General features: G+C 34.9%; 2 protein-coding genes across 2 annotated transcripts in view; both read right to left on the bottom strand.

Annotated features, from left to right (window-relative positions):
• The window catches only part of LOC132131087 (RNA polymerase II elongation factor ELL-like), a 30,386-nt gene extending 19,691 nt beyond the window's left edge, over positions 1-10,695 (bottom strand). The window contains exon 1 of the mRNA XM_059543018.1: positions 10,501-10,695. Coding sequence (XP_059399001.1) covers positions 10,501-10,635 — 135 coding nt within the window. The 5' untranslated portion in view covers positions 10,636-10,695. The remainder of the gene's footprint in view (positions 1-10,500) is intronic.
• A 1,167-nt stretch (positions 10,696-11,862) lies between these two features.
• LOC132131239 (peptidyl-prolyl cis-trans isomerase FKBP8-like) lies at positions 11,863-21,966 on the bottom strand. The gene is made up of 9 exons (XM_059543259.1): positions 21,850-21,966; positions 20,063-20,345; positions 19,771-19,940; positions 19,516-19,604; positions 16,566-16,786; positions 16,302-16,474; positions 16,045-16,122; positions 13,774-13,908; positions 11,863-12,764 (listed from the first exon to the last, which is right to left on the bottom strand). Exons 2-9 carry the CDS (start codon positions 20,331-20,333, stop codon positions 12,678-12,680), a joined length of 1,224 nt encoding a protein of 407 aa, XP_059399242.1. The 5' UTR covers positions 20,334-20,345; positions 21,850-21,966; the 3' UTR covers positions 11,863-12,677.
• Positions 21,967-23,027: the final 1,061 nt, after the last annotated feature.

A 23,027-nucleotide genomic window follows, 5' to 3' on the forward strand; every position in this document is an offset into this window, starting at 1 on the left:
AGTCTTATTACAACAGTAATATTTCATATTTCAATAACACCCATTATTATTTATAGTTGTGTTGATATACAAGTCACAAATTTTCATATTAAATTATTATATTCTAAACAGATCAGTAATGGTTTCCAGCAAGTGTTTATGAACTTATTTTTATTAAATTGATTTGCTTAGTTGTGCAGCACTACAAACAAGCACAGCAAACCTGAAGCTCCTAAAAACACATTTTGAAACAGCAAATCACAACTTTTACCTTAAAAATATTATAGTCATAAATTCTACTTTTATACTGTAATATATTTTGTAATGTCTAACTAAACTGTATTTTTCAGGCTCACATCAGCTAAAAAGGTTATCTTAAATCGGATCATGAACATTTAAATGTATAATAACCGCATTTATACAATTTAGCCTAAGATTTTCACCCTTTTGTCTCAGCGAGAACATTCACAAATCAACATGACTTGGGTAACATGAGTCAAAGCAGGTAATGCTGAAACACAGAAAACATTAGATTAATGTATAATTAATATACATGAAGCTCAGTTGTACAAGTTTATAATACATTAATTTAGGTTCAGTTTAAATACATCAATTTCGATATGAACTGCAACCGAGGATAATTAGTTCTGGTTGTGAAGGCTGAATGATTTTTTACTTCAGGGCTCAACAATAAGGACGATTCGATGGCCTGGACCCAACGTGAGTGTACTTCAGTTGATGGCACTACCAAAAATAACATTTTATCATTTGTATGAATTTGTCCATTCAAGCACAAGACTCAACATTTGTGCACTCTCGGAGACATGTGTTTGGTGCTTTGGATGCACACGCACAAATCTTCTCACTGCATGCACGGGTTCCCATTCGCAACTTTTGGCTCTTTATGGTATAAACTGGCAAAGCTTAATGAGTTCAGTTTAAACAGACAGCAATGTTCAGGTCACCAGCGCACGCACGCCATCAACACCTGGGTGATGACGGTATAACTGACTGATCATATTAGAGCATACGCCACTCACGTAAAACAAAGTTTACAAAGAGTGAATAGTTTGTTCTTTTTTATTTTCTTAATCTGTAGCTGTAAAAAATTAGCTAGTATTGTACTACACAAATTATAAATTACCTTTATGACATTTATGATTTTTTAAATTATATTCTTTAATGATTGATTATTATCATACAAAATTTGAAGCAAGAGGAAAGGTTGAAAATATCTGAACTACTGAAAAATCTGTTCAGGACAGTAGTTCCTTGTTCCACAGAAAATAAAATTTAAGAGAAACATGATGATCTACATCAGATCTCAATAGAAGTGGTAGAAATACAGGCATCAAATCGAGCCGGTCACTTTACAGCACTAAAAAGAGTGCAACCCTCAGCCTGTTCGTATGAATGGACTGCTGACATGTCACTATTCACTGGGACACGAGCCCAGAATGTTCCACAGAGCTAACCTTGGGACAGAGGCTGGCTCTGGACCAACACTCACAGTCGGAGCCACCAGTGGATCACACAACACGGATCTAGGCGGAGCGCCGGCACTAATTTAAAGATGCTCGGATAAGGACATTGACCCCAACCAAAACCTTATTTTTATATTATGGCACATAAGTGATATGATGACCAGCACAAAACCATATAAAAGGAGCTGTGCAGTATGCAGAATTTTTTTTTTTAACTTGTATCATCTAAATTTACACACACAAACAATCATTTTTGTAGATTAAGGGTATGTTTACACGACAGTGATATATTTTTCCTTTGCACTTTTTAAAAGTTGCGCATTCAGACGAAAACTGCATCAAAACACTGCAAAACTTTTTATAAAAATAAATTTAAAACTGCATTATGTATGCCAGGCCAATAGATGGTGAGGTCACTTTCGAAAGAAAAACTACAAACCTGCGCACATACATATAAGCTGAACACACTACACATATGCCTGACATTACCAACTCACGATTTTGTAGTTTACAAAGAGAAGATAACAGTATTGTGTTCATTTGTTTCTTTTAATGGCAGCAGTGAATATATTAACAGAACAATTATTTGAACTGTACATTAAACTTAACATGTAATTTATCCACAAAGTGTGCCTTTAATGCTGCAGGAGCGGTGCATCTGCAGCAGTGCAGCGACCGTTAACGTACCGAGTCTATTTTTGCTGTGCTGCACGCACTGAATTAAAGTGACAGCGCACTGTTCGCAGTAAAAATGAACATGGATTGACACGGAAATGCAGTCATTTCAGAATAAATGTATACTAATTAAAGCCTACTGTGTTTCACAATCAACACATGGGTTTTTGCTAGATTTAAACCAAGAAAAAGAGCAACTTTAGATGAACAAGGCAACAAAGGCTAATATATGCACTTTTATGGAGGCAGAAAAACAAAATTCAATAAGACCCGTGGGATTGCTTGTAATAAAGATTTAAATGGCACGAGAGTCGACTGTTTCTGTCAGTGGTGTTTTAGTTTTCAATATTTGCAATATCCTAACAAGAAAAGTAAGCTAATTGTTGTGTTTAAATGTTTTGCCCCTTGCTTGAGCAGCTTATATAAACCTAGAAGTCAAATAGATGAACAATATGTTGTTTATATTTATAGAGTTTAAACTGTCTATGAAAGATTGTTACTGTATTGTGATGGGTCACAATGCTGAAAAAGGTATCCACATACAGCAATAATAAGTTTGTCCTCCATCGCGTGTTTCGCGCATTAAATTTGCGCCGCGTCATTCGCGTGAATCGAGTCATTCGCACCGCCTCACCTCTGATTTCCACTGCACACATCTGCGGCACATTACGGCTCCGATGAGGTTTTGTTGCATCCTCCACGCAGTGCCATCTCACACTAGAAGCGGATCAGAAGCGCAGCTGAAAGATTCGCGAGACCACGTGATTTGCCTGTCCAACACTACAGTCTATGGTCTAGTGATGGGAAGTTCGGTTCTTTTCCACAAACTGGTTCTTTCGGACAGTTCGATTCAATAAACCGGTTGAAAAACTGGTTCACCGGTTCTTTTACGCTCAATGTGATGACGTAATGGCATCAAGTCCATCAAACATTCAAATATTTAAAGTCAGTAATCATAAGTTTAGTCAGTTGAAACCCTCATAATCATGAAAAGTTTACAATTAAGTTTTGCAATGACACACCCAAATACAGTAGCAGCAATAATGTCCATACAAGGATTTAAGTCTTAAATATATAGTAAATAAATTAGGTGCATTGGCGCAGAAACCATGATCCACTTACTATACATAATCCATTGCGATTTGTTAGTAATTAAATTAAAATTACAATTTATGCATTTAGCAGACATTTTTATCCAAAGTGACTTATTGCATTCAGGCTAACAATTTTTTAATATCATGTGTTCCCTGGGATTCTAACCCCCAACCTTGCACTTGCTAACGCAATGCTTTACCAGTTGAGCTACAGGAACACTATTAAATAAACGTACTTTCACCAGATAGGGGTGCGCGATAAGTATAGTCCGATAATTAATGCGCATCTCGTCAGTAAAGCCGGTTATCTAATCAGCGGTAAATTCTATCAGGTGCGTGATTTCACAGAGCAGCTGTTAGTACATGGAGCCATTGTTAACTGACAAGCTGCGCAAATCCACGTCATTATCAGCGTTGATTTGTGCAGACGCGCATTAATTATTGGACTTTATTTATCACACACACCTATCACCAGATTGGCCTTGATTCAAGCCTTCGGTTTACCCGCGCTCATAACATTAGCACAGAATCAGTTCAGAATCAATCACCAAAAGAACCAGTTCGGTTCAGACGCGCAGTGCCCTGAAAACCCCTTTGGCCTATAATCTACAATTTAACACAATACACTTTTATTTTTATAACAAGCTGAATAAAATAGTCATTTTAATCACACTTTCTGATGTTCAACGAAATACTTCAATATGCATTTTGTCCTCATGAAAAATTACATGCACGCGCAGTATCATCAGCTCATCTGTTCTCAAATCGGACGCGTCTGACAAACAGTTCTCAGTTCAGTGTACTGGTGATCCAGAAACCGATGCAACCGGTTCTTGACTCGAGAACAAGTCAGTCTTTCGTTCGCTATCTGGCTCTGTTCGGTGTTCATCTTCAGTTCTGTCTTCACAGCAGTTCAGTCAATGTACTGGTTGAGTAAATGAATTGATATTGGTTTATTCTGACTCGGAGGGAGTGTCAGTCAAGTAAAAAAAGTTAACAGCTTATGTCATTTGTGGATTAATGCTTATTGGAGATGCGAACCATTTCAAACGATTCAGTTCGATTTGGTGAACTGGTTCAACCGGTTCACTATAAAGAACCGGTTAAATCGAACGATTCGCTCTTGAATCGGACATCACTACTATGGTCCAATGTTGTTTTTCTTGGTTTTTGTGTGTTCTAACATGGTTGGCTAAATGTTAATGTTTTGTCTGGTTTAATTCAGTTTATTCCACTCCTACAACTCCTGCAATTTAACTCCACATCACGTCCTTTTTGTAATTGTCCTTGTAAAAAGGATCTGTGGTGTCATAATAATGTGAGGTTTTCAACTTTGAGGATGAATCTTGTCATCTATTTCTGGCCTCCTAGCATGAATATAGTAATGTGAAATATGATTGGGAGTCTGCTCAGGGTGTTTATTTTGAAATGTAAAAAAAAAGTCGATGTAATTTTAAGGTAAAACAAAAAAAACCTTATACAGAATTCATGTTTACTTCTGGCTTTTCAAACGTGTATGCGTCTAATCTACTAAAAAAAAAAAAAAAAAAAAAAAAGCGCATGTCAGTTGTGTCACAGTTTAGTCGGTTTCGTTTCTCATCCAACATGCAAGAAGTTGAACTGAACATCCCTTTACCGTGAATGCTTGTGCAGGTCGTGGACGGCGCAGCTTAAGTGAGCAGGAAAGGCTTTGTGCGCCAGTACACCAACGGCTGTTCACTTCCTGCTATTTGTGCCTCAGACTTGTAGCTCTGCAAGTCCAGTGCTGAATGACTGCCCGTGTCCTGCGCACAGATTTTGAAATAATTCCTCACAAACAACATAGCGAAAGATTACAATGTAGTATGTGCACGTGGGTGCACTTCCGGAAAAATCGTCCGAATAAAGACCAAAACCCGATTTATGGCCGGTCAACCGGTGCATCCCTAGTAATGAGCATGAGTTTCATTCATTTTCCCATTTTAAAACAAGGAAAATATATGACCTTGAAGCTGCAATATGCAATTTATACTGACTGAAACGCTTTAACGACAATTTTAGGCTTAATATAAAAAAATCTAAAAGCGGTCAAAAATGTCAAATCAACCTCAACACAAAGTGCAACAATCTAATGACAGGCTGACATTTCAGTCATATTTGCCACTAATTCTGTTTAACCAGGTCCTAGTTCCAGCATTGAAAAATGTAGAATTCGCATTCCTTAAATATCCATGACACAGTGGCTGACCTCCACTTGAATCCAGTCACAATCTAATCCATTTAGTGCAGCCAGGTTGAGCATCAAAGTTTGTGATCAATTCTGTGAGAAGTGTCTCATCAATGCAGCCTCTAGCCCAAATAGACAAACAACTAGTTTGCTCTGAACTCATGTTAGAAATGTCATGGTCACACGTCACCATAAATATAGTGAAGTCTGGGAAAAGGTCTTGTGAAACTGTACTAGGGATGGGACGGTATGAAAATTAAATATCACGATTATAGTGACTAAAATTATCACGATTATCAATATTATCACGGTTTTGTTGAAACGAGATGAAAGTGTTCAAAAATAGTTGATGCTCACACTGAAAACATTTCAGCAAGTTTTATATTTAATAATCAACAAACAACTAATAAAACAAGCAACTCTATGCACTTAATTTAAAGAAAGATTAAATTCTGTGGCATTTCCTTCCTTACAATGAAAAGTGTAGAAGCATAGAAAAGTCACTGACTTTCGCCATTCCTTCTCGAAAAAAAAAAAAAAAACATTGTGCACTGCGCTTGCGTCAGACTGTTGCTGGCTGGACATGATTTAATAGTGAGTTATTAAAACCGCGATAATCAAACACGGTTTGGCTTCTTTGCTGCCCTTCTTGACACCAGATCCCGCAGCTGAATCCTCTTTAGGAGACGATCCTGGCGCTTACTGGACTTTCTTGGACGCCCTGAAGCCTTCTTTACAAGAATTGAACTTCTTTCCTTGAAGTTCTTGATGATCCTATTAATTGTTGATTTAGGTGCAATCTTAGTAGCCACAATATCCTTGCCTGTGAAGCCATTTTTATGCAACGCAATGATGGCTGCACGTGTTTCTTTGCAGGTCACCATGGTTAACAATGGAAGAACAATGATTTCAAGCATCCCCCTCCTTTTAACATGTCAAGTCTGCCATTCTAACCCAATCAGCCTGACATAATGATCTCCAGCCTTGTGCTCGTCAACATTCTCACCTGAGTTAACAAGACGATTACTGAAATGATCTCAGCAGGTCCTTTAATGACAGCAATGAAATGCAGTGGAAAGGTTTTTTTGGGATTAAGGGAATTTTCATGGCAAAGAAGGACTATGCAATTCATCTGATCACTCTTCATAACATTCTGGAGTATATGCAAATTGCTATTATAAAAACTTAAGCAGCAACTTTTCCAATTTCCAATATTTATGTAATTCTAAAAACTTTTGGCCACGACTGTACACACACATACATATACACACGCATACATATACACACGCATACATATACACACGCATACATATACACACGCATACATATACATTTCCACTGCATGGTACGGCACGGCTTGCTTTTGGGGGGTTTTCCACCGTACATAGTACCTGGTACTTTTTTCAGTATCGCCTCAGCTGATGTTCCAAGCAAGTCGTACCATTACCAAAATGTGACGTGTAAACCATGCTGATCACTGAATTGCCTGTGATAAACCGAGGCACAGACCTACTAGATTAAATCAGCAGAGCCAGCACGGATCAAACGCAACTTTTTGAACGAATGCATCTTTTATAAACAACAAAATAATGGCTGTTTCGGGGTCTGTTGAGGAAGTACAGACGTTCCTCTCATTGATTGCTGAGGAGCGGATCCAGCGAGAGCTTGACAGGACGACGCCGAATGAAAAATATTTTCAGGAGATTGCGGCAGTAGAGGCAGAGCAACTATAATGACATTCCCCCCACTCTAAAGCGGTACTAATCTGCAGTGGAAATGCAAACGGAGCCGAGCCAAACCATGTATTGGAAAAGCGCCATAAAATGTCAACATGCATTTACTTGTACAAAATCCATCTCCAACTAAAACGGTCGCATTTGCGACCAAAAATATTAAACTGCAAAAGAAGATTTTGTTGAGGTCACCACTGGGTGACTAGGCCTATTTATTTACATGTTATAAATTAATTTGCATGTTATGCCTTTTTTACACACCTGCTAAATGTAGCTCAGTTGTGCAGCGCAAAAGAGATGCACCGCTGTCTTTCAAATCAAAGCATAAATACATGTAGAAACAGCGCATCCTTGTGGAGCGGCTGACACAGAAGAGCGTAGGTAGTTTGAGTGATGTGGAGACACAGAGGAGACTGTTGACAAAGGAACTGTTGGTTATTGTTTGTTATCACAAGCCTCCCGGTTTTGAATTAAACTTAAATTGTGTCCCGAAGACGAACAAAGCTTTTAAGGGATTGGAACTACATGGGGGTAAGTGATTAATGGCAACATTTTCATTTTGGGTGGATTATCCCTTTAATTAAAGAAAAGAAAATACATAAGAAAATCACTTTCAGCGAGAATATGTTTTATAACTTTAATGGTAAGCATTAATGAGTTACATTTTTTACAAATCAAACTATAGAAATTAAATTTGATTAATTTCTGTAGAATTTCTTACCTGAATAAAAACAACCTGAAAAACTTAATTTCATAGTTATATTTTTTCTATTGCATTTATTTGTGCTGTTGTTTGCAATTTTTTTTTTATTTGTTCTTATTTCATTACGACTTTTTACTTCAGTTTTTTTTTTTAATGAAAAAAACCTTGCATTGAAGAAAAGTTTGATTTTTGTTTGTATATGCAGTCAATTATAAAACATTATTAGAAATTAGGGCTGTCACTTTTGAGAAAAATCTAATTCGAACGGATATCGAATATCATGCAATGTATTCGAATATATTCGAATATCTACGTGCTAAAAAAACAAACGGTCTAATCATAGACTGTAAAAAATGCGCTACACATGGCATTTTAAAAACCGGATATTTTATTTATAGTTCGATTCCAGATATTTCACGTCATGTTCGAATGCATATTCGAATATCGAATAAAAAGTGACAGCCCTATTAAAAATTATAAAAAAAAAAAAAACACTTAATTGGCTGATAAAAATAACAAAAAAATATGAAAATCCAGTACACAACATCACTGCATGTGCACGTGTTACATGACAGCGGTCACGCAAGTTTAAAACACGAGACGAAGAAGAGACACTAAATGGATTAAAGATCTTTTCTGACTGTTGCAACAATTAAATATAATCAAATTCATCAGAAGACGGGTAAGTCACATTTACAAAAGTATTACAACTAAAAAAATTATTTGTAAAAAGATCTAATATCCAGAAAGACAAATTTCTCATAGGCAACCAAAACATCCTTGAGCAATAAAAGCAAATTAAAATATGCAAACACAACATACTAAAACCAGCTCTAAACTTACTAGTAGCATTTGTGCACTATGCTTGAAAGCTAAAAATACTCACAAGCGAATCTCCAGCCTCCCCTTACAGTGTCACATGTATCCAGTCGAATTGAGTTTCACATATCACATCTAAAGAATATGCCATATTAATCCATGCATAAGAGAGCAACACTAAAACCAGACTTATATAAGCGGACACGATTTCATCCAGTTGTTAACACTGGCTTGGGTGTAGACCAAAAGCTGTAATTTTATTCCTATCATCCAATTTACTGACATCACCAGAAGTGTGACTCAACTTCTATTCTAGTTCGAATATAGAGAGTCCTGGCCTTTGTTGTGTCTCAGATCAAGTTGCATTTGCTTTATTATACCAAACATGAACTGTGCACCATGAGGGTCTTCCTTTGATCTGAAACAGCACAGACTAATCAATGCATTTTATTATTAAATATCATCCACCTGCGTGGCCTGTTGCGTCTGCAGCAGCTTGCAATCCTTTAATCCAAACAGAGAGTTATATCTTCAACATAAAATGTGTCCAAATATTTACTTTTCAGATCTGAGGACACTCCGCTGGGCTTTTTGAAGATGTGGCAACTGTTTACACTCGCTCACTGATAGATTCCAATGGCATGAACAACTTACAATCTCAAAGACACCACTGCTTTGCTATGTGGAAAACAACATACATTTAAAACTACGGAGTGCAAATTAATAGCAGGGCTGGTTTAAAATAGAAACAATAGGCTTGGGCTTATAAAGGCAGAAAGGAGCATCTTTTATATTAAATATAAACTTCATTAAACACTAGTTACTGCATTAAAATTGAACTTACATATTCAACAAATTTATGTTACCAATGCAAAATAATTTGTTCAGTAAAATTCAGCATTAATATTATTATTTTCTTATTTTAAGTATATAAGGATGCTAGGTTATAAAACTGGCCAGGAGACATGATTAAAATAAATAAAGCAATACAATAAATAAAAAAGTATTTTTATTATAACATGGAGACAAAACAAGTGGACTAAGGCACTTATTTTGCTTACAATTTTTGTAAACAGAAATTCATTTTTTCCCCAAACTGATTTAATAATCTATAATAAAATATGCATTTGTTTCTTTTAAATGAATACATAATTCTAATATATTTTACTAAAATTTTACTATCACTCTCTGGAAACGTTATTAAATTCATTCCATTTGTAAACTAAATAAGACATTCAAATATACATATTCAAAAGGTTCAAAAAGAGTTTTTTTTATCAGTAGTTCTCAATCTTTTCGATTCATTTATCATAAGCTTTAATTGAGCCATCAAGACAAATACATGAAGTTTGCTGAGGGCCCCGGGCCCCTGGTTAAGAGTCCAGCATAGTTATCAAAATGTCTATTCATTAGTGGAATTCCCATAACTTTTTAAGACTTCATTCATTCATTTCCCTTGACCTGGAAAGCACAATTCTAAAATTCCCAATCATTTCCAGGTTTTTCCACGAACGTGGGAAGCCAGTTACTTTTAACCAAACTAGACCAGGACAAATATAACAAGTTGTTTTGTTGCATTACCTGCTGTGGGTTTAATTAACGGCTTCTTTAGCCTATCAAGTGCTTAATAAGTAAGGCAGCGACAGCACAGGGCTGGGACTGGTTCGCAACACCGAAGTTCCTGCTCGCTTTGAGGGGAATGTCTTCAGCTAAGTGGGTGATTTGCTGTCAGGCAGGGAAATAACTGTCGCCTGCTGACTGTTAGCCTGTTAATCCAGTCTCGCGTTGCGGTCGACGCGCGTCTTACCTTGTTGCTCTGGTAATCTTCAAACGCTCGCAGCGCGCTGTCAGTCAGCTTGACGTGATAGACGGAGATGTTGCTGCCATTGCTCACTCTTCCACAGGACAGTCCGTAGCACTGCTCCTCCTTTAACGCCGCCATCTTGCTCGCATTTCCCACCACGCTCACGCGCCTATGCCGTGAACGCAACAAGCAGCTCGAGCGAACGGGGGATATGATTATTCATGAGGCGTGAATTACGTACAGGCAGGAGGGGGCGTGGCTTCGGGGGTAATCATGAGAGGGATGACCATCGACGGGAAGTCCGACTTATTTCCGAAAATCGGTTCTTTCGAGCAGTTCGTTTCACAGAACCGGTTCTGAAACGATTCAGCTGTTGTTTTCAATTACTCCTCTAAAAAGTCATATTCAGGAACATTGCTGTTTATAACAATATTAGTGGTAAGGATGTTTATATTGTTTCGGTTCTGCCGTCATGACAAAACATTTTACTTAGACCCCAAGTAAAATTAGTTCATTTACAAGTGGAAAAGTTTGCTGTTATGGACGTTTAAAAACAAGTCGTGAACGTTTTTGATAACATTTCTGCTATTTGTCGATTAGAAAGTAACATCATTTCTGCTTATTTAGCCATTATAGTACTTGAAGTCAGAATGATTAACTTGAGATCCGCTCAGACCCGATTCAATCCAATTAGTGAACGAATCATTGCGAACCGTTTCACTGAAAAGATCCGACTCGATTCTCACGGATTGGACATCGCTTGATCGCTAGAAATGACCATAAATGACCGATGAATGGCGTCGTTACAACGCGGAGGCATTTTACAGTCTATGGGCATGATACGTTTTTTTTTTATTTATTTCGAATATATTTTAACAATAAGGCGGACGTGAATGATTTGAAATGTGTGATTTGACCATGTTTGGTGGTGTTTTCGTACACTGGAAAACTCTTGGCTGGGGGTGGGGGAAGGTTTTGGACTGAACGCTTCTCACTCACAGAACTGCGTCAGAAAACGTCAATGTCGGGGGGGGGGGGAAGAAAGAAAAAAAACCTTGAATAGGGAATGCCCCACCAGACTCCAACGAAAGGCATGAGGTTTCGTCACATTATGCACTTTACATAGCCTACATTAACTATTTCATTCTCAGAACGTAAATTTAGAATGTTTACATCGAAGCCGTTCGTCATAAACTAACAGTTCTTATGTATTATAACAGTGGCACGTGCAAGGAAGTTAATCTATTAACACGATTCACTTTTAATCGCCTTACAATCACGTTTCATTCCGAAAATGCAAATCTAGAATTCACACAGTGGCTCTGACATTTTAACATTTTCAGAAATCACTTTTTTTCAACCATATGAACAGAAAGTGCTAGAGTTTATTATAGGATATACAAAAGAACTTTAAAGGGAATGTTGGAAGTTACCAATAGTACAAACAGTTTTTTAATCAAAATGGGGAACTGAGACAATCAACTTAAAAAAAAAAAAAACACTGACATGTCTGCTCATCCTAAATAAATAATTCAAACTAAATGCTGATTATTCTTGTAGGTCTGTATGACCTCCCTTGCAGTGTTTGGTCATGAAAATGAGAAGCTCTGGGAACATTATTGAGGGACATCAGTGGATTCCAGTGATATTTTGGAGGCAACAAAGGAGAAGAAAGCTCAAAAACCAGTAAAGTACCACATCAGTGTAAGGACTTTTGAAATAGTGTTGTCTTTCTTTAGCATCAGAACCTAAAGATGCCTGTTGATACTGCAGAAGAAAAAGCCTACAATCTTATTCTTCAATGTTCACAAGCAAGTTTCAGTTCACCAAAATAAGATCACGAAACTTAACACATTGTTGAGTTCTGCAGCGAAACATGACTGTGTCCAGCAGCCTGAAGAGTGTCATTCTGTACATCAATAAATTTATTAATTCTAACTAGGAACTTTTCTGTACATAAAATGGAATTATTTAATATTTCTCACATCTATTTCTCCCCAGCTCATCTTTCATACATTGAAAGTACATTTAAAACCTCTACAGTGTGATGAAGGGCAACAGAACTACAACCATTTTATGTTCGATCACAATTTTTTATGAAGGTCGGTAAGGTGTTTGGGGGCTTGGCGTACTCGAGGTCCTCAGCACCACATCTTCCATCTTGTCACAGTGAATTTGGGTTAATTTCTAGCTGCGATGACGACTGATAAAGCTACACCGCCAATCGCAACGGCCGTAGCCCCAAAGAGCCACTTCCAGCTGAGACTCTGTAAAAAGACAAAACTTGGTTAAAAGAAATACTTGACCAAAAATGAAATCTCGTTATTTATTCACCCTCATGTTGTTTTAAATCCATGTGGATTTGTACGGTATTTGTCAGAAGTCTTTTTATAGCTTTGTGGGATGAACGAATTCAAATGTAACTTATTAGGCGATCATTTCAGAATCAGAATTGTCAAAGAATCGTTCAGTCTGATTTGTGAACCAGATTCACTAGAAAAGAAATGGCTTTAGTGAATGATTTGCACGGGATACATGGTGATGGGGAAAATATCTTTTTTTTTTAAATTCTTTAATGTTCTTTAAAAACTGCTATTCTCCTGTTACAGTACTGTTAGAGTCAGAATTGTTCACTCGAGATCCACTCAGTTCAATTAGTGAATGATTCATTGTAAACCATTTGATTAGATCAGACTCAGAAGAACAATTCTTTGATGAATCAGACCTTGCTGGAAATGATGGTGAAGGGGGAAAATGAGATGGGAGGAACATGTATTATTTAGATTTATAAATTTTTCATGCCTCATGAATAATTTCAAACCTTTTGTGTTTTCTTCCCTTGTTAAGCAGCTGACTGAAATAATGTGATAATGTGTGTGCGAGGAAAAACTATATTTCAAAGCTTCTGGCTCAAAAACTCAAAGTATCTTCTGGCCAATGCTATATTTTTGTGAAAAAATGTGAATATTTTCAATCATGAATCTGACTGATCCAGTTCAAACTCAATATTCAATAAAAATTATAATATCTTTTTTACTTTTATGTTTAGATTTATAAATAATAGTCACGTATGAACTTGGAACAACATGAGGGAGATTAAACATTTTTATTCATTAATCACTTTTTACTTTTAACCTTAAATAGGTTAAGGCACAAATGTGCACTCTGTCATCTGTAAAACCCACTTCCTGTTGAGAGTAAACACAGACATGGAACCTCATAAATAAACAGTTCATGGTGTTAAATAGTTGAAAAAGGGCCATTTCTAGCTCTCACCCATGAGGACTTGGCACGGTGTTTCTGCACGCTGGCGTCCGTGGGGTTACCCAGCATCTTTTTATACATGGCCTGTTCGGCTCCTTTCTGCTCAGAGTGTTTCTTCACAAGCTTCGACAGCTCAGCGTGGATGGTCTGCAGAGGAAAGGGCAGAGAGAGTGAAAAGTGTGTGTGTGTGTGTCGTCAGGCTGATGAAACTGTTGCTCACTGCCTCACACCGACACATTTAGGCAGCACCAAAAATGATTAAACATGACAGTGCTGTCAGAGATTGAGTGAAAGACATAAACCAATTCAAGATTAAAAACACATTCACGTGTTTTCCCATATCAGCTGCAATGCCACAGAACACAGAAGCAGAAGCGAAAGCATCTTGTACTAATGAAACGTGTCTTTATCTGAGTCACACAAATATGTACAATTGTTTTTCTCTTATATGACCTCAAAATCAAGACCCCAGTTTTATTCTCTCCATACCTGAGTGAAGAGGCTAAGATCTACTTTAGTTTTAGCTGATAACTGTGCAGAGAATATATGAGAACGCAAAAAATGATTCATGATTCAATAGGGGAGTGTTGATTCTTCAAATGAATCTAAATTGTTCAAATGGATTTTAGCGAATCAGTTCATGTAGACAGTTAGTTAATCTATTCATTTTGAGTCAGTACTACATATTTCAAGCAAACTCGTAGAAGTTTACTCAAAAACAGTAAAATGATTAATTTCAGGACATCACTACATATTTATCTTGTAGAGTGTTTCATTTACAAACTAATTTGTTCAACAGCTCAGTGTGAATTGTTCAAACAAATCTCAATCGATCAGATTTGTTTCAGCAAATCAGTTCACTGAACTGGTTTTAAAACGTTTGTTGATTTGTTCTGAAGAACGATTCAAATCCTGATTCACTCCTTATATGGTTACTTAAAAAGTGGCATTATGATGAAGAAACACTGCTAAATCAAAGTGTAACGAATAAACATCAAAATTACAGTTACAAACATGAGGTTAAACAGTTTAAGGCTAACTAGATCGAACAGAGTGTCATTATTAATAATAAGTAAGGAGTGAGGGCTGTGAGTGGCATTTCGAACGTACGAGTCAAACTACACCATGGCAACCTGTTATTTAGTTTAATTACTGCTAATGCTTAATTACTGGCTAATGACTAAAACAAGAATGGCAAAGGCAAAGTGACGAGATGGGATCAGATTGGATGAAGCAGTTCTGCATTGGAGCATCTTTAGATATGGCAAGTGTGTGGAGGGGCCCAGCTACTGTATTTATAGACACGGAAAGAAATGCGATCCTAGGAGTTTTTGAACACTGCTCTGTCTGCAGTCTGACTGAATTTGAGAGTTTGCAGCGCCACCTGCTGGTTATAATGGGGAACGCACATGAGGACCTTTTATACTAGTAATTAATATATAGCAATTTTCAATAAGGCACAATTTATCATAATGTAATACAATAATTATAAGATTAACAAACTAAAAATAAATAGATAAAAATTATTTCCTGACATAAATGAAAATACAATATTTTTCAAATGATACCAATTTTCAATATAAGACGAATAAAAAAAATAAAGATAAAATAATAAGACGTAAAATAAAATTAACAAAATAAAGATACCAATATAATACAAATAAGAAAATAAATATAAAAATAAGATGTAAAATAAAATAAAGATAAAATAAGAAACGAAAATAAACTAAGATATAAAAAAGATTAAATTTTTTTTGATAAAATAAGATATATTTATTTAAATAAAGATCAAATGAAATATAAAGATAAAATAAGAAAAAAATACAATAAGACTTAAATTAAAAGTACAAATTTTCAATAAAAGACCAATAATAAAAGACAATATAGAATAAATAAATAAAGATATAAAATAAAAATAATATTTAAAAATAAAGAAAATCAGATAAACCAAAATTTTAAAATATAAAGATATAAAATAAAATGAGATAAAATACAGATATCTAAATTGAAGACACCAATTTTCATTAACAGACAAATAACATAAAATAAAAGATATATTAAGATATTAAATAAATTAATATAAAATAAAATAAATAGTATAAAATTAAGATAGAATAAAATAAAATGCAATATAAAATAAAATGGTTATTAACAGATGCCAATTTTCAATAAAACAATAATTCAAAATAAAGTAAGATAAAATGTAAAAAATGAAGATGAAGATAAAATAAATTCAAAAAATTTAATTCAAACTTTTGAAATTCAAAATTTCACTTGTGTTACCTTATTACTTGGTTCCAACTTCAAGGCCCTTTTCAGTGTTTGAATGGCTTCAGCGAACTCGCCTTGCAGAGCCAGTACCTGCGGACACAAACACACGTCAGCACTTCTTCATCAACACATCTCAAGCTGTGAGTTCCTTCCTCTGCTCTGTGGTTGGAAACCTAAACGCCTTTCACTTTGTCTGAAACCAGGAGTGCATTACTATTTAATGAGAGCGAGTGAAAACGATATGCATCTGAACCCAGGAGGAAACCAACCTTGCCTTTGCGGAACAGGGCTTTGACATTGTCCGGCTGGTGCTCCAGGACTGAGACGCAGGAGCGCAGTGCGGCTTCATAGTGGTCTAGTTTGAGTTGAGCAGCAGCCATGTTATTGAGACATTTCACCTTCATGTCCAAAAGTTCTTCCTCTTCTTGTTGACTGATGTCCACTGAAATAAAAGAGTAATATGATTGCAGACAAAACCATACAATGATTCATTAGGAAATAAACGGAATGAATCATGCATGAAGCAGCATCACCTCTGAATGTGGCTTCAGTTATCTGTAGAGCGATTCCATACGAGTTGATGGCGAAGGCATAGTCGGCGCGCTGGTAGTGGATGTTCCCTCGCTCTCGCTTTCTGTTGGCCAGACTGATTCGCTCCGAGGGCGGCATGAGCTCCAGGTCTGGGGCGTCATCTGCAGACAACAGCTGCACCTCCAGGATGAGATCAGAATCAGGAGGCACAGCAGGAGTAGAGCTGACAGAGGAGACACGCAGACCATGTTTAACAGTCTCACACCTCTGTTCAAAAGGTTAGAGTCAATGGTTTTGAAAGAAGTCTCTTATGTTCACTGCATTTATTAGATCAAAAATACAATAAAAACAGTAATATTTTGAAATATTATTACATTTTAAAATAATCGGTATCTATACGAATACATTTTTACAATGTAATTTACTTCCTGTGATGCAAAGCTGAATTTTCCTCATAACTCCAGTGTCACATGTAGGGCTGCACGATGTGTCGTTTAAGCATCGATATCACGATGTACGAATCCACGATAGTCACATCGCAGGATGTGCGATGTAGGCTGTCGTAGTTGATCTGTTATTCATTAACTGTACGGGCCAGCTGCTCCCCGGCCCTTGACGAATGTGATTCGCAGATTAATTGCACAGCTTAACCATCATAGAGTGAAAGTTTATCATTTGCATGTTTTTAAGTCCTGTCAATTTAACAGGGCGCATAAAAGAACGAGCAGAGAGAAAGAGAGAGAGAGAGAGAGAGAGAGAGAGAGGGAGAGATAGCGAGCGAGCCCCGGCCGCATGCTCACCGTCTTCAAACAACACGAGCGCTGTCTTGCTCTCTCTCCCTCGCGCATATTAATCAATTGACGCGATGGTGTCGATGTTTAAATCTTTTAAAATGAGAATGTTAGTGTGCTCACCCCATTTTTGTTTGTAAGAAAAAATATCGCAATATATATCGCAGAAAAATAAAATATCGCAAAGTCATTTTTTCCCAATATCGTGCAGCCCTAGTCACATGATCCTTCAGAAATTATTATAATATGCTGATTGGCTGCACAAGAAACATTTCTTATTATTATCAATGTTGAAAACAGTTGTGCTGCTTTATATTTTTGAGGAAACTGTAATAATTATATATTTTTTTGATTCTTTGATAGATAGAAAGTAAAAAATAATGGAAAGGGTAAAAAATTAAATAAAAATATTTTCTAACATTCTAAATGTCTTTACTGTCAATTTTGATAAACTGAATGTGTCGTTGATGAATAAAAGTATTTTAAAAAAAATTCATATTTAATTGTATAGAATAATGGTACTGAATATATAAATGGTATTTTCACTATCACACACACAAATACACACACACACATATACATACATACATATATACATATATATATATATATATATATATACAGTACAGACCAAAAGTTTGGAAACATTACTATTTTTAATGTTTTTGAAAGAAGTTTCTTCTGTTCGTCAAGCTTGCATTTATTTGATCAAAAATACAGAAAAAACAGTAATATTGTGAAATATTATTACAACTTAAAATAATAGTTTTCTATTTGAATATACTTAAAAAAAATAATTTATTCCTGTGATGCAAAGCTGAATTTTCAGCATCATTACTCCAGCCTTCAGTGTCACATATAACATCCAGTCTATCACATGATCATTTAGAAATCATTCTAATATTCTGATTTATTATGAGTGTTGGAAACAGTTCTGCTGTCTAATATATTTGATGAATAACAGGTTAAATAGAACTGCATTTATTCAAAATTAAAAAAAATTCTAATAATATATATATATATATATATATATATATATATATATATATATTATTAGATATTTTCTTTACTATCACTTTTTATCAATTTGACACATCCTATCTGAATAAAAGTATTGATTTTATTTAAAAAAAGAAAGAAAAAAAATGACTGACCCCAAATTACTGACCAGTAGTATATATTGTTATTACTAAATATTTATATTTTAAAAACATATGTGGTTCTTTTTTTTTACTTTTTATTCATTTAGTATCCTAAAAAAGTATTACATGCTCTGAAAAAATATTAAGCAGCAGAACTGTTTCCAATTTGATAATGAATCATCATATTAGAATGATTTCTAAAGGATCATGTGATAATGATCCTAAAAATTCAGCTTTGCATCACAGAAATAAATGATAATTTAAAGTATAATAAATTTAAAAACAATTATTTTAAGTTGTAATAATATATCACAATATTACAGTTTTTTCTGTATTTTTGATCAAATAAATGCAGGCTTGATGGGCAGAAGAAACTTATTTCAAAAACATTATAAATAGTAATGTTTCCAAACTTTTGGTATGTACTGTATATATATATATATATATATATATATATATATATATATACACACACACACACACACACACATATATATATATATATATATATATAAATATAATATAAATACACTAAATATATAAATGGTATTTGCTTTATAACATGAATTACTAACATATATAAATATTTATTATAAATATTAATATAAAAAATTACTTAATTTTCTATTTAAAAAAATATATATTTTTTATATATATATATATTAGAATTAAGTAATTTTTTTTTACATATTTTTAATAAATATTTATATATGTCAGTATTTCAAAATTTACATATTTATTAAATTAAATTACAAATTAAATTAAATTAATGCATTTAGCTGACGCTTTTATCCAAAGCGACTTACAGTGAATTCAGGCTATTAATTTTTACCTATCATGTGTTCCATGGGAATGGAACCCCCAACCTTGAGCCAATTGAGCTACAGGAACACTATATGTATATATACATATATATAACATTTCATTTTTATTGAATTGTATTTATTTATTGAATGTGTGTGTGTAATATTAACCTTTAAAACTTTTCCATAAAAATGAATATATATTTTGAATCTAACCTGCCAAGGGCACCGTATGCATATTTAGCACCTGCTTCAATCAACGCCTTTTCGCCCATTTCCATCAGCTGTACAGTAAGATCCAGCACCTGATTATAATAGGAACAACAAAACATAACGTTTTTAATCATTTATTTTTAGAAAACAAGTGAGGCTCCTAAAATGTAAAGCATAAATAAAACTTAAGTTTAAAAAAATATAGTGGGGAATTCAATAAAAATAAAATGTTTATAATATAATATAATACAATAATACCTGGAGGACGTCCCCATCACCAAGTGTGAAGGATAAGTTTGGCAGCTCTTCTACCACAGTCCCATCAGTAAGAGTGGTTTTAAGATGAACTGTGACATTTTGGCCTCTCTGGGGTCTGCTGTCTGGACCGGCTCCGGCTTCCACGACTTTCTTTCTAAGCTGCCCATTTCCTGTATTTTCAAGAAGAAAATATTTGATATGCTAAAAATCACCATCACACTTTGTTGTTAATCTCTAGCATTTAAAGAATTAACGCTGCCACAATGATGACAAAATTGTGTAAAAAATGTACCGAAAACATCCAGCCACTCTTCCAGCTCTGTAGTAGGAGTTCGATCTGCAACTGCGTCTGCTTTTGTAGTGTTTTTAATGGCACTGTCTTTCTTCTTTCCTCCACCTGCGTCTTCTAAAGGCGGGAGGTCATCGTCTACGTCGTCTTCCACATCATCCAGCATTGTAAAGTCTTCCCCACTATCCAGCAGCGAGGCACGTCCAGATTTCTCACCAGATGGTGCCACCTCCAGGTTATCAGCAGAGCCGGTCACGATCTCACCGTCGGCCATCTGGACGCAAATATAAAGGAGCGAAAACAAGTCTCCTTAAAAGAACAGTTCACCCCAAAATAAAAACATAAAAAGTACTCACCCTGAGGATATTCTAAATGTAGATGAGTTTGTTTCTTCATCAAATTTGGAAACATTCAGCATTGCGTTACTTTCTCACTAATGGATCCTCTGCAGTGAATGGGTGCCGTCAGAATGAGAGTCCAAACAGCCGATAAAAACAGCTGGATTTGTTTCTCACAAACATGCAGCTTTTCACTTCACTAGACATTAACTGATGGACTGGATTCGTGTGGATTACTGTGATGTTGTTCAGCTGTTTGGACTCTAATTGTGACGGCACCCATTCACTGCAGAGGAACCAATGGTGAGCAACTGATGTAATGTTAAATTTCTCCAAATCTGTTCTGATGAAGAAACGAACTCATCTTAACTCAAAATGAATGGTGACCATTTAACGACCAAGCTTCAAAAAGGAGAAGCAGCAGAATAAAGTTTCATTGTACGGAAAAGAGCAGCATGGACATTCTGCTAAACATCTGCTTATGTGTTTTACACACTATTAGATCACGTTATTCGCCAATAGTAATGATTCGTTAGAGGGTTGAAATTGGGCACAACAAATGATAATTAAAATAATTTTAAAAACAATTACAATCAACTGGAAAATTGCATAATACCCCTGAAAAACTGAATCTTTGCAAAAATACCATGGTACTGAATGATTGCCATATCGATGTGGTAATTACATGATAATCCAAATATTCAACGTGCAAAACTAACATGGTATTACCATGGTACTTTTTGGAAAAGAAAACCTAGTAATCGTAGAATAAGCAAAAAAATATATATATATTATTATTATTATAAAAATGATCAAATGAATCGTTTAAATTAAATTATATTTTAATTTCCATCGTACAAAGTATGAATAAGCTAACATAAACTTAACCTTATGGTGTTATGGAACGGAAAGATTATCATATTTACAATTTATGGTTTATGATATGATACTTGGTTTAAAAGTAACGTTACTCGCGACATTACCGTAATAAACCCGTATAAAATAATAATTAAAAAAATAACAGTAACATTTCACTTTTCTTTTCTATTTTGAAAAAACAATCTCTAATTGTCCTAGAATTAGATTAAAATTAAATATAAAAACATTCACAAATATTTATTTAAATGAAATTATTTTAAATCTGCAATTTATATATGCGTGTTGTAAATAGACTCAGACTCAACACAACAATTTATCATTTATTTAATGAGGTCTCTTGAATTTAATTACGAATGGGAGAGCATGCATTCCCGATATGATTTATAAAAAAAACCCAGCGATCATTTGCAGAAATGACCGCATTTCTAGAACATTCCAGCAACTTTGATAACGTGGTCGCGCCACAACTTCCTCTGCTACACACAGCGTGCCTAAACAACTCTCGCGTTACGCTTTATGTGCACTGAATGCTTTTAAAGTGTGCTGAAAATAAAATGACATGAAAATACTTACCTCGCTGGGAGAAGAAACCTGCACGGAGCTGCGCAGCAACAACTTTGACAACAAAACACGATCAATCTGTGCAGCTTCCGGGTATAGTTCAACGGTCAATCCCGTACAAGTACAAAATAAAAGTCACAAAGTCAAGGTCGTTGGAACGGCTGCAGGGTACTTTTATATGAAATGTTTAAGCTAGTTTTAAAAAATATAAATGTGTATTATGCGATGTTATTTTTACAAAAATGCCACTTATTAGAATAAAAAATTATAATTTTATATATATATATTTGATATACCTGTACATAGATCTACAATTAAATTAAATGTATTTTACTTTAAGTTATATAAATATTTATCATATTGTATAATTATTTAGTTTGTTATTATATGGCATCTGGGTTGCTCTCAAATTATTTCATTTAAAAAACAAAACCGGAACACATAAAAAATATCAAATTACATTTATTATTTCTTTTTGATAAGCAAATTTTCTTTTCTTTTTTTCAGTCTAAAGAAACTTTACAATATAAAGAAACAAAGGACATATTCAGCTACACAAGACACCTATGGCCCTAGAACAAAGATCTGAGCTACCCTACTATGAAATACAAAGCAAACCCATGAGACAGACTGCTTCATATTAAATATTGTCATGTCGCAAGAAAAGATGATGAAAATTACAGGAGAAATTCCTGTCATTCGTTACCATGATCCTTCCTGCTCCAAAATACATATTTTCCTCTCAAACATGTCTAATGTTACACTATTATACATCACAACAGAAGTGCAGAGATGGCCAACTGGACGTTGAAGCAGGGCAATGAGCAACTACACAATTCCAGCCTTCAGGACCTTTAATTCAATGTTAAATTGCTGAAATTTCTAATATGGTTACACATTTGATGGTTAATTGATCTTGTTTTCACATTCATATAGACTCACAGTTATCTCTCCGTTTTGTTCAAAAATCACAAAATTCTCTTTAAGCAACACAAAACATTTTGTTTGTGTTTGAAGAATTATTTTTGAAGAAATCAATGCATATGATACTTAATTTACAATAAGAGTGACCATCCATCTGCTGCTTTTTACAGCAAAAGCATCTCTTTAAAATACAAAAGCACAAACAGATTCTTTATAACTTATTTTCAGCTGTACTCATTGGTTGTGACTGACATATCAAAACATGT

The sequence above is a fragment of the Carassius carassius genome, chromosome 48, assembly GCF_963082965.1.
Source record: "Carassius carassius chromosome 48, fCarCar2.1, whole genome shotgun sequence".
Lineage (NCBI taxonomy): Eukaryota > Metazoa > Chordata > Actinopteri > Cypriniformes > Cyprinidae > Carassius > Carassius carassius.

Coding starts and splice junctions, on each gene's coding strand:
- LOC132131239 (XM_059543259.1), bottom strand. CDS start 20,333: ATGGCCGACGGTGAGATCGTGACCGGCTCTGCTGATAACCTGGAGGTG. Junction 19,941..20,062: donor AGAGTGGCTGGATGTTTTCG/GTACATTTTTTA, acceptor TTGAAAATACAG/GAAATGGGCAGCTTAGAAAG. Junction 16,123..16,301: donor CCCTGTTCCGCAAAGGCAAG/GTTGGTTTCCTC, acceptor TTGTGTCCGCAG/GTACTGGCTCTGCAAGGCGA.